A 13,136-nucleotide genomic window follows, 5' to 3' on the forward strand; every position below is an offset into this window, starting at 1 on the left:
CAATATGACTGATGTCCTTATAAGAGAGTAGATTTAGGACACAAAAGGAAGGCTGTGGAAGACAGTGAGATATGACCACCTGCAAGCCAAGGAGAGAGGCCTCAGTAAACACCAACCCTGCTGACACCTTGGGCTCCAACTTCTAGTGGCTAGAACTGTGAAAACATAAATGTGTGCTGCTTGAGCCATCTGGTCTGTGCTACTTTGTTATGACACCCCTAGAAAACTGATATAATCAGTTTGACAAATGCATCCCAAGTCATTAGTAACCAGTGGGCGTATTCTGTGTAGCCACAAAAAGGTTAACTAAGGGCCAGGCTTATGTAAAAAGAAAGCAAAGATTTATAAATAAATGCCTGTGTCATTCATTTATTCAACAAGCATTGCTGAAAATCTAAGACATTCCAGGCACTGTGAATGCCAAAATGAGTGGAATCCCAAACACAGGGAACTCACAATGGACATTTTAAGAAGCCCAGAAAATTCCCTGGACTCAGGCTATCTGCCTCCCCAACTAGCTTGAGGCTGGGACCCAAGTCCCTCCCTTCTGTGGAAGTACTAACTTCCTCAGGCCTCCACTTCAAAGAGCAAACACCCAGGACAGGGAGCCCATCAAGCTCCATCCTCAGCTTCCATGCATTCCTCAGTTTATCCGATTGACACACTTGAGAGGGAAAGTCCAGGCAAAACTCGAGAGGGATATGATGGGGGAAAATAGTTTTCTTTTTAAAAAAAATGGGGAGGAGGATGGACAGGAAAAGTGGCAGGAACCAGGGAGACCAAAGTTCTTAAAACAATATTCAAGGATTATAAACCACACTGACACCCGGAATCTACCTGAGACAGACTCACATCAGACATCATATGGCTTCTGATTCTTAGTCTGCCTTTTTCTGGATGTGACTGAGTGGACTGTCCTTCTGCAGCTCCAGTGGGTACAGATGGCTGCATCACACTGGCTTCAAATGCATAAGTTAACAGCAAACTAATGATTTTCTTCTAGCTAGCCTATAATTACACATGTACACATTTATCCACCTGGGCAAAATTTACAACTGGCTGGTTTCCCTTCAACACCACAGGACGAGACTAAAGGGAGGTGAGGAAGAGTCCAGCTATGGTGAATCTACAGGACTCAGGCAAAATATGCATGGCAAAAGACAGCCACGGTCACCAGGATGATGCCATTGACGTTCACCACTGTCCTCCACAAAGGCTTCTCAGAGGTGTCCGTCATCTTCATCTTCATGGCTTTCTCCTCTTCCTCAGTCATCTTGGGTGCACTCTGCTGCTCCAGCCCACAAAATAGGTCATAGGCTCTCCTGAAGAATCCTTTTTTCTTCTCAGGAACTTCTGTGTCTGGTCAAAGGCATAGAAGAATTATTGGACACAGAAGCAGGACGGACTAGAAAAGTTTCCAGAGGAGATGCCATACCATGAAGTATCTGCTATTCTGCAGAAATTTCCCAAAAATGAAAAATTTCCCAAAATTTCCCCCATATTTTCTTGTTTTAAGGAATGAAAATGGTAGAAAATGTTCCGATAAACTTAATGACAAAACGATCTTACTATCTACATCCTTAGGATCAGCCAGCCTAAGTTTTATCTCTGTCAGGCCCAGTGCAAATTCATTTTGATTTGGAACAGTCAGATCAAATAATAGTTTATAATAAAGGCATATTAATAATAGACTGAGGAATTGTGCCATAGGAAGGAAAACTCAACTCTGAAACACAAAATCTCGTATCTGTTCACTACATCACCAGAAAGCAATCTGGCTGGCTGGCATGACTCAGGAATGCTTTAGTTATATCTGTCAGTTCTAAGGCTTCACAACAGACCCAGCCAGGTGATAAGAATTGGTCTGAACAGCTCCTGATGCAGTGCAGCAATGAGCAATACTTCCCGGGCTTAGGATCTAATGTCACATATCAACACTGCTTAGTCAAACTGTCCACACCTGGCCCTGATGCTCAAAGTGAATACCCACCAAGGGAACTGATTCCCTCCTCTGAGCCCAGGTGTGGCCCTGGAGGTAGACAAACCTGGTTTTAAATGCCCACTCTGCCACTCACTAGATAAGAGATCAAGCCCACTGTGTTTTCAGCACCACAGTCACAGACCCTGCAAAGCACTTTCCCATTTTTACAAGTCACTGAATTTTATCTTTATTTTTTAAGAGACAGAGTCTTGCCCTGTTGCCCAGGCTGGAGTGCAGTGGGGTAATCATAGCTCACTACAGCCATGAACTCCTGGGTTCAAATGATCCCCCCAACTCGGTCTCCTTAGTAGCTAAGCTGGGACTACAGGTGCGTGCCACCATGCCCAGTTAAAATTTTCTTTTTGTAGAGTGTCTTAGTATGTTGCCCAGGCTGGTCTTGAACTCCTGGACTCAAGCAATCCTCTCACCTCAGCATCCCAAAGTGTTGGGATTACAGATATAAGTCATGCCCAGCCTCACAGAATTTTAGCTTTAAAACATCACAGAATTTTAGCTTTGAAACGTCACAGAATTTTAGAACTGGAAAGAATCCCAGTGACCAAATTCACACATGAGTCAGAATTGGGGCCAAAACCTAGCTTTATGGTCTTGTTAATTTACCTCCCTTATCTTCAGGTATCAGAAGAATTGGATAAATAATACCTTCTTCATTGTACTAATGAAGAATTTAATGATTTAATGAGAGAGCCTCTAGCTCTTATTGTGGTAGAGCCTCTACCACAGTGAGACCTTCTGACACTCAAAATACTCCTAATCCGTATCCCTTGACACAGTAGATGTCAAAAAGTGTAAGTCTCTTTCCATTCTCTCTTTTGTCTCACACACTCACACCTCTCCCCTTTGACTCACTCCACCAAGATAGCAGAGTGGGGAAGAAGGAGTTAAGAGGCTAGGATCACTGACCACCTCAAGTGAGAAATACATGGCTTTGTGAGTCAATAAAAAGTTGAATGGCCAACCGGGCGCAGTGGCTTATGCCTGTAATCCCAACACTTTGGGAGGCCGAGGTGGGTGGATCACGAGTCAGGAGATTGAGACCATCCTGGCTAACATGGTGAAACCCCATTTCTACTAAAAAAAAATAACAAAAAATTAGCCGGGCATGGTGGTGGGCACCTGTAGTCCCAGCTACTCGGGAGGCTGAGGTAGGAGAATGGTGTGAACCCGGGAGGTAGAGCTTGAAGTGAGCCGAGATTGCACCACTGCACTCCAGCCTGGGTTGACAGAGTAAGACTCTGTCTCAAAAAAAAAAAAAAAAAAAAGTTGAATGATCTTAGGAAATTCTCTGTGTCACATTTTCCTGTTCTGGAGAGGCAGGAAAATTGGAAGAATTGTACTTGCATTATCTGCCTTAAGAGGATGACGCAGTGCTGAAATGAATCACTAAAGTGTCTGCAATTAAAATATGTTATGATCATACTGTTATCAATGATGATGACGGTGGTGGTGGTGGTGAGGATGATGATAAAGGGACAATGATGCACCTGCAAAGTTTCCTTGTGTTGCTGTCATATTCACATGGTGAATGTAACACTTATGGTCTGTAAAAGCCCTCAAGAGAGCTTAGTTTATTGTGCTTTAATAGGGTAGGGTGTTCAGTCTGATTTCACCCTAAGTTCTTGAAGACACAACAGAATTTGAGTGCTGCCGTGAACTTCAGAAGTCACTAAGTCAAATCTCTAGCCAGTATGGAAGTCCCCTCTACAGAATCCTTGACAGATGTACACATACTGCTCATCCCTGTCCAGACCAACTCAATTAGAAAACTCTTCCTTCAAAGCAATCATGATGGTGGTAATTAGAGCCAATTCTTATAGCAGAGCATAAGAGGCATGGGTTTTCATTTAGAGTACTTTAATATGACAAATCTGAGCTTTAGAACAATGTAATCACTTTCCCAGAGTAGTAGGAAGAGAATTCATGATTCAATCCCAGTTCTTCCTGATGCCAAGTCTCACAGTCTGTCTCTGCACTACCTTGCCTCCTTACTCTGAGTTAAAATTGGATGAATTCTTTTCACCCACCAGTGTTAAGTCTGCCCTCTGGCATAAAAATAATCTCTTCTTCCATAGTAAGACCTTTTGACACTCAAAATACTCCTAATCCATGTCCCTTTAAAATCTATTATATTCTCACACAGTGTGGAGACATTTTTGGAGGTAGGAGAAGTAGAGGGCATGTTCCTGCCTGCTTGCTCCAGGGAAGCAGGAAGGGGCTGTTTTCAGCACCATGGTCAGCTCCTGAGGCTCCAGGCTCCCTCCAGTATTTGCAGCATCACAAGTTTGAGAATTGAAAGGTCCTCGAAGATCAAGAGCAGACTGTAACAAAGCTGAGACCTTAGGCACATCTTCTCCCTCCCTAAGCCTCAATTTACATGTCTATAAAATGAGGTGATAAGACCAAATGATCTCTAGGTCTCTTTCCCGAGTTAGGATTCTATGGTATTCCTGATGGCCAGATTCAGAACTTGTTCTGAGCTACACACACCTGTGCTCTCCTTCAGATGGAGTGATGAGGCCTCCAGCCCAGCACCAGGTAAAGCACATATGACCTTGAGCCCCCATAGCCCTGCACACCACACACCTCCACAACCATCCTCCACGTGTGCACGTTTCCCACATAGAGGAAAAGTTGCAATACTGAAGTAGAAGAAAGTGTTAACTTACAGGATAAGTCTCTAGGCACTGACTAAGCATTATTTCATTGGTCTTCCAGAGAAATTTGATTTTCTACATTTGATATTGTAAGCCAGTATGACATAAGATCCCAAGGGCCTCTATCCCCTCATCTTGATGTCACTAGAACTGACCATAGCTTTGGTTCCATCTGCCCTTAGGTTCACAGGCTATGTCAGAAGAGCTCCAACTCTTCTCTTGTCCCCTGCCATTCCTCAAATCAAGGCAGGATGGCAAGTTCCTCACCCACACTTACTCACTGAGTGCTGTCAAATATGAAGGGTGAGAATCCAATCAAAAATGGCCAAAAGATTTGAATAGACATTTCTCAAAAGATGATATATAAATGGCAAACAGGTACTTAAAAAGGTGCTCAACATCATTAATCAATCATAGAAATGCAAATCAAAACTACAATGATATATCATCTCATCACAGTTAAAACAGCTTATATCCAAAAGACAGGCAATAACAAATGCTGGTGAGGACGTACACTATTGGTGGGAATGAAACTTAGTATGACCAGTATGGAGAACAGTTTGGAGGTTCCTCAAGAAACTAAAAATACAGCTACCATATGATTCATCAGTCCCACTGCTGGGTATATACCCAAAAGAAAGGAGATTAGTATATTGAAGAGATATCTGCACTCCCATGTTTGTTGCAGCACTGTTTACAATGGCTAAGATTTGGAAGCAACCTAAGTGTCCATCGACAGATGAATGGATAAAGAAAATGGGTACATATACACAATGGAATACTATTCAGCCATAAAGAAAGAATGAGACCCTGTCATTTGCAACAACATAGATGGAACTGAAGATCATTATGTTAAGTGAAATAAGCCAGTCACAGTAAGACAAACATCTCATGTTCTGTTCTCACTTATTTGTGATATCTAAAAATCAAAACAATTGAACTCATAGACATAGAGATGTTTTCCAGAGGCTGGGAAGGGTAGTGGGGATCTGGGGATGGGGTAGGGATGGTTAATGGGTACAACAAAAAAATAGAAAGAATGACTAACCTACTATTTGATAGCACAACAGGGTGACTATCGTCAATGAAAATTTAATTGTGCATTTTAAAATTAAGAGGGCAAGGCCGGGTGCGGTGGCTCATGCCTGTAATCCCAGTACTTTGGGAGGCCAAGGCGGGCAGATCACCTCAGGTCAGGAGTTCGAGACCAGCCTGACCAACATGGAGAAACTCTGTCTCTACTAAAAACATACAAAATTAGCCGGGCATGGTGGTGCAAGCCTGTATTTCCAGCTACTCAGGAGGTTGAGGCAGGAGAATTGCTTGAACCCAGGAGGCGGAGATTGCAGTGAGTCGAGATTGTGCCATTGCACTCCAGCCTGGGCAACAAGAGTGAAAATCAGTCTCTCAAAAAAAAAAGTTAAGAGTGCAACTGAATTGCTTGCAACTCAAAGGATAAATTCTTGAGGGGGTGGATACCCCATTCTCCATGATGTGCTTGTCATGCCTGCATCAAAATACCCCATGTAACTCATAAATATATACACCTACTATGTGCCCACAAAATTTTTTTTAAATATGAGGGGTCAGGGAGCTTGAATGATTCTGTACCCTTTCCTCCCCTTGAACTCAAGAGTTAACTTCCCCAAACCCACTTATCCATCTCATCCCCACCCTGCTCCTCACTGCCCTGGAGCAGGGACATCTGAGCTCTGTTAAAGTCATTTAGGGAAGGGCTTCAGTAAAGTTGTCTTGTTGTTGTAGGAGTAACTTTTATGGTTTAGGATCTGCTCTGGGTCATAAATCACCTATTTCAATGGTCTCCTTAGGGACTTCTTGGATGTTCTCTCCTGCATCCAGGTCAATACGCTCCTCTTTGCTGTTGCGCAGGCTCCAACACAGACGGTAGAGCTGCAGAGAAGGCAGAACAGGTCAACAGAAAGATCCAAATAGCATCTTGGGACAAGAAGTTGGGGGGTGGCAAAGAGATATGCATCAAGGAAGGGAAGGGAATGTGGCCTCTCAGTACTAAGAAGAACATACACAACATTCCCATCCGTAACATTATCTCTAAAAACATTGGTAACTTAGATGAAAGTAATATACATGTATACACTAGCCTCTATGATATTTGCATATTCGGAGCCAAAAAAACTGCCTCATATAGAAATGCTTGTTGAATGAACTCTTTTATGTGTGTGATAAATAATTTGTTCCTTTTAGCACTGGCAGTAAGAAGCCATTTCTCCAGGTTAGGAGTGTAAGTTTAGATTTTTGCACTATGTCACATTATGTGGACGAGAATCTAGAATCATGAGCCCTAATAGAATACAGTAGAGCTGAAGGCACAGTTTCTATTGACATAGTTAAGAGCATGAACCAAAAACTTCATCTAGAGCATGAACTTGGTCCAGGGCATGAACTAGAAATGTGTTTGGGGTATAATACTTTCAAAGACTTGAGACATGAGGAAGCAGTTGATACCACACAAAGAAAGCGTGTGACAGGTCCAGCCAACAGATGTGATGCAGTTCTGCTGCTATAAAAGCAGCCTTTGTTTGACATTAGGTTTGTAACAGCTCTTAAAAATTTGGCAATGAAGTTGAAGGTCTCTTAGGGATTCCACAGGCACTTGTATGGGCATGCATGAGTAAAGTAAAGGATTAACAAAATCCTTCTGATTTCTCTAGGAATAAATATGACCTTGGGCTAACTTTCTGGCTCTGTTCCCTTGGAAACCTGGAAATCTGTGTTGGGTTAGCAGACTACTAATAAAAATGGCTCATAATTGGTCATCTTTATCTAAATTGGGAGAGCTATGAATGAATTCTAAACCAATGGGGGCATCTAGAGTTAAAGAAGAGTAATTGCAACTTTTGAAGTCTTGAATCAATTAGGCTTTGATGTTGTTAGAAATGTTTTACATCCTATGGTCAATTTTTGGTGGATTAATTTGGAAAAAAATCAAGAGGCAAACTATATTATGGATATCCCTGAGTAGACTGATTTTTGTAACTAGGTATGTGCTTTGCTGGGACCTTTGAAAGCTTTGACCACACGACTGTCAAGAGAAATACCAGTTTCTATTTAAAATATAGGCTTCTAAGCCAGGTAGCCCTGTACCACCCATGTGATCTTGTGTACCTGAGCCTGCACTTGGGGAGCAGGTTTCAGAGAATAAGCCCTGGAATAAAGGGTGTACAACTGTGAGGATTCCAACTAAAGACATGGGCTTGATATCAGCCTGCTGGCACACCATGTTTCCTGGCATGTATCCTTCCACATGAAACCAATGGCAAGTCATGTGAATGTGAATGTAAGATGTATAATTTTGCTGAGGCCAACCAAGCATGTTGTGGCATGTCAACATCACTAATCATCAGAGAAATGCAAATCAAACTATAATGAGGTATCATCTCACCCCATTTAAAATGGCTTTTATCAAAAAGGCAATAATGAATGCTGGTGAGGTTGGGGAAAAAGCAGAGCCCTCAAACACTGTTGGTGAGAACGTAAATTAGTGCAGCCACAATGAAGAACACTATGGAAGTTCCTCAAAAACCTAAAAATAGAGCCACCATATGATCCAGCAATTCTACTACTGGATATATATCCAAAAGAAAGTAAACCAGTATATCAAAGAGATACTTGTACTTCTATATTTACTACAGCACTATTCACAATAGCCAAGATATGGAATCAATCCAAGTGTCCATTGACAAATTAATGGATAAAGAAAATGTTGTACAAATATACAATAGAGTTTTATTGCACCATAAAAAGAATGAGATCCCGTATTTGCAACAATATGGATGGAACTGGAGGCCATTATGTTAAGTAAAATAAGCCAGGCATAGAAAGACAAATTTATCATGTTCTCACTCATATATGGGAGCTAAAAGTTTTAAAAACCGAACTCATGGAGATAGAGAGTAGATTGATGGTTACCAGAGACCAGGAAGGGTAGCAGTGGATGGAGGACAGAATGGAGATGGTTAATGGGTGCAGAAATTGTTAGAATGAATGAAGATCTAGTAGTTGGTAGCACAATAGGTTAGCTATACTTAATTTATTATATGCGTACAATTTAAAGGCAGAGTCTCACTATGTTGTCAGGGTGGTCCCAAACTGCTGGACACAAGCGGTCCTCCCACCTTGGCCTCCCAAAGTGCTGGGATTACTGGCATGAGCCACCACATTCTACATTTTAAAATAACTAAGAGTGGAATTGGAATGTTCCTAACACAAAGAAATGATAAATGCTTGAGGCAATGGACACCCCAATTACCCAGATTTGATGAAATCTGGGTATCTGTATCAAAACATTACATGTACCCCATAATTATATTCAACTATTATGTACCCATAATAATGAAAAGATTTTTAAAAATTAAAGAACATTGCAGTATGAACATGAAACAAGGACAGATCCCCTAAATGGATACTCACATGCACATCTGGAATGGGTTTGGTGAGGAGGGAGATGACCACGATAGTGATGACAGAAATGGCGAAGAGGATAATGGCAAAGTACAAGTAGTGCACCCCACAGATAATCGTGGGACAGTTGCTGGGCTCCATGCAGCTCCCGGTTCCATAAGCAAACTCAGTAATCATACGTGAAATCCCAATCAGAAATCCTAGTATCAGTCCCCAGAAGGCTCCCTGTGAAAGAAAACCCTGAGTTAACTCATGGTGAACACAAAACACAGATAGCCTTTCTAACATTCTTCAGGGAGGCATAGGCAGAGGCAAAGAGATAGAGGTGGAAGTGGTAGCTCCAGGCTGTCTGAACCCAGAACACTGAAGTTCAGAATATGGCTAGGAGTGCTATGCAAGACCTTCAGTGTGTCTGTCTATCATGTTTCAGCAACATTTCACCTCGATCATTAAACAAGGAGCCATAACATAATGGGGTAAAGTGTCTAATAACCGGAATAGAATGTCAACCTACAGGCTTGATTCCAAAAATTCCCTTTAATTTGAAAAATAATTTGAGCCTTTCTACCTGCAGCTACTATCAATACCAATCTCCAGATTTAGGCATATTCAGATGAAAAGTAATTACTTGTGAGGTAATTTGTGTTTCACAAAGACGTGGGAAAAGAATTTGGGTCTTTGGAAGATGAAGGAGAAAGAAACTTCCATCAAAATATAAATAACATTTACTTTTTTAGCCCTCTTTATAGTTTATTTTATGAACTATTTTTAGTTTGAGAACATAAAATTATATGGTGTTTTTACATTAAATTTTGGGTTTGTATATTAGAATATGGAAGACTTTAAGAGACCAGAAACATGAGGGGATGATTTTTCAGGGTTTTGTTTTTTTTTTTTTTTACTCTTTCCTTCCTTCCCTCTTTCCTTTTTTCCTTTCTATATTTCCATTAGGTAAGTCCTCACCTAAAGGACTAGGTTTGACTCTGGCAGGCCAGTGACAAAGTAGAATGTGCTCTTAGAAGAGTGGCCCAAAAGAGCTTTCACAGTTTTATTAGGTGCTGGTCAGCCCCTTTGCTAGCCATTGGTATCCCTACACTTTCTATTCCAAGTGTATGAAATTATCAGCTATCCTCCACACATGGCATGACATGTGCTTTTGTCTCCAGGTCTTTGTACAGCTCATTCTGTCTGAGAGAATATGGGCTCTTCTATTCCTGGTAACCTCGTTCTAGCTTAAATAGAAAAAGCTGCACAGGGTGGGTGGACCCTGTACACCCTGTGGCCACAGCACTGTGGACACAGATCCAGGCCAGCACCAACCCCACTGCCATGGAATCACAATAGTTCTCTGTCTCCCAGTGTGGACTGGGGGGTTGCCCAGGGAAGGAAGCAGGTTTCATTCACTTTGTGTTGCTAGTGCCTCACCCTATGCTGGCATCTGGAAGTGACTTCTAGATGAAGAAATAAATAAGGAAAAAAGAAAAAATATGTTCCTTATTCATCCCCCATACGCTATTTCACTCAAAAAAATTATTTCTTAGCTGGGCACGGGGTGTGCCTGTAGTCCTAGCTACTTTGGAGGCTGAGGCAGAAGAATCACTTGAGCTCAGGAGTTTGAGACTAGCCTTGGCAACATAGTGAGATTCCTGTCTCAAAAAAAGTCAATAAATCTGCCATGAAATAAATGTTTAAAAATTCAAAATTTTTTCATATACCCTTTCACCACTTTTATTCAACATAGTACTGCAAGTCCTAGACAGAACAAGTAGGCAAGAGAAAAAGAGCATCCAAATTGGAAAAGAAGAAGTCAAATTGGCCTCATTTACATATGATATGATCTCATATTTACAAAAACCTAAAGATTCCACCAAAGGGGTCACTGTTAATGAAACCCTGACCTACCTTTCCAGCCACACTTTCATCTTTCACATTCACAAACTCCCCTTGAGCCAGGCGAGATTCCATACAAGTCCTTCACCCTCACTCTTATCCTACTTCTGCCTGAAAGGTCTGGACAGTACTATTCTCTGACTTGAATGTTATGTCTTCCCTCTCCAACTTCAAATTCTTCCAGCTCCCGCTGCTCCAAGGAGCCTTCCCTGACAGTTTCAGCCCCTGCTGATAAAGTCTTTCCTAAATCCCTTCCTGCTCATATTATGTGCTGTATTGTATCCCTTACTTGTTACGCACTTTGTTGTATGTATAAACTGCTTGTGCGCCAGGACTTTGTCTTCACTGAGCCCTGAGAGGTGCTGGCTGGAAAGCCAAGTTCACAGTAGAGTGCTGGAGGTACGTTGTGCTAGGACTTTCTCTCGCTCACCTAGGGGCTACAGAATTCCTAGTGAGTGCCATGCAGTCAGGTCAAAATCACCAAGATCAGATAGAAAATCTAATCTTGGCTTGTAATCCTAGTATTTCGGGAGGCCGAGGTGGGAAGATCACTTGAGCTCAGGAGTTCAAGACCAGCCTGGGCAACACAGTGAGTCCTCACCTCTATTTAAAAAAAAAAAATTAAGAAAATCTAATCTTGGACAAAGGAGACAGAGAGAATGTGGACCCCCATACCAACTCCCAAGGAGCTCACTCCAACAGAGAGCCCCATGATCCCTGGAGGCTTTCCCTATAAACCTTCAGTAGCACATCTGTGTCTGTTCAAGATCTCTGGGAAATAGACTCCCTCCCACAGAGAATATGCAAACCCACATGGAAACTTCTTTGCCAGCATGACTTTTCTGGACATGCCCAGATGATACCTACTGGCTCATTGACTCTCTTCCAGAAAATAGCAAGCACGAAGACAGCTGCAATGGGTGGTCCCAAGTAACTGGTGATGGACTGGATGTAATCGAAGAGTTGCCCACTTTGTGCTGACTGCACAATGGGCACCCAGGCGATGCTGATGCCAATCAGCACCAGGATAAACAACCTGAAATTAAAGCCCCCACAACAAAGTGTCAATAAGTAGCTCTACATGAGTAGATATTGCCATGTATTATATGTATACATACATACATACACACACTGCCACCACCACCACCACCACCACCAGCAAATATGACCACAGCAAGAAAAAAATAATTAGAAAATGTATGCTTGAAGATTTTTTTGCCTATAGGAAAATCATTCATACCTATGAATTAGTGAAACACACTTGACTTTCAATAGTAGCCTAGGCCCACTCACCACCATAAGACAATCTCATTTTGAGAGGCAAGAGTATGGGAACAAGGTATGAATTTTGGAGCCTGATAGTCCTAGATTCAAATTCTTATTATTTCTGTGTGACATAGGAGACATTTCTTAACCTCTCTGAGTCTCAAGTTCTTCATCTGTAAACTGGGAATAGGACTGACCTTGCAAGGTGGGAATAAGAATTAGTGACAGTAGTAGTGATACAAACACACATGCACTGAATATTCTATGGGAGTCACAAGACATACACACCAATGACCTCAATACAAGGCCATACATGATCATGTGTACAGTACAAACTAAGATCTACAGCAGTACACTTAAGCAAGAATATTCATGTGTTTTTTACAAACATATTTTTTCATTCTTTTGTGTAAATATCAAGGACAGATACTGCTGGATTATAGGGTAGATGGACATCCAACTTTAGGAGAAACTGCCTGACTGATTTTCAAAGTGCCAGTACTGTTTTGCATTGCTAGCAGCTATGTATAAGAATTCTGTTTGACTTACACCCTCACCAACATTTGATATCAATCTTTTAAATTTTAGTCACTCTAGTGTGTATGGTTTTGATCTCCATTTCCCTGATGCCTAGTGATGGCACTGAATACTTTTTAATGTGCTTTGTTAGTCTTTTGGCTGTTTCTTAATTTGGTTATTTTATTATTGAGCTGCTTACATATTCTGGATATAAATCCTTTGTTAGATATATGTTTAACAAACATTTTCTCCCTTTTCATTTGATTAATGGTGTCTTTGATAAACAGAAGTTTTAAATTCTGATAAAAAAAGAATTAGTGATAGCAAAACTAATCTAAGTGATAGTTAACTAAGTGAGAGTAAAA

At 41.4% G+C, this 13,136-nt stretch overlaps 1 protein-coding gene across 2 annotated transcripts in view; it reads right to left on the reverse strand.

Annotated features, from left to right (window-relative positions):
• Positions 1–353: 353 nt before the first annotated feature.
• SLC5A1 (solute carrier family 5 member 1) overlaps positions 354–13,136 on the reverse strand; it is a 71,424-nt gene continuing 58,641 nt past the window's right edge. The window contains exons 12-15 of one of the 2 annotated variants that reach the window (XM_009217141.3): positions 11,854–12,022; positions 9,106–9,321; positions 6,465–6,567; positions 354–1,359 (exon numbers count right to left, since the gene is read on the reverse strand). In XM_009217141.3, the coding sequence (XP_009215405.1) occupies positions 1,136–1,359; positions 6,465–6,567; positions 9,106–9,321; positions 11,854–12,022 (712 nt within the window). In that variant the 3' untranslated portion in view covers positions 354–1,135. 2 annotated transcript variants of the gene reach the window in all.

Source organism: Papio anubis, chromosome 16 (genome assembly GCF_008728515.1).
Source record: "Papio anubis isolate 15944 chromosome 16, Panubis1.0, whole genome shotgun sequence".
NCBI classification, from domain to species: domain Eukaryota; kingdom Metazoa; phylum Chordata; class Mammalia; order Primates; family Cercopithecidae; genus Papio; species Papio anubis.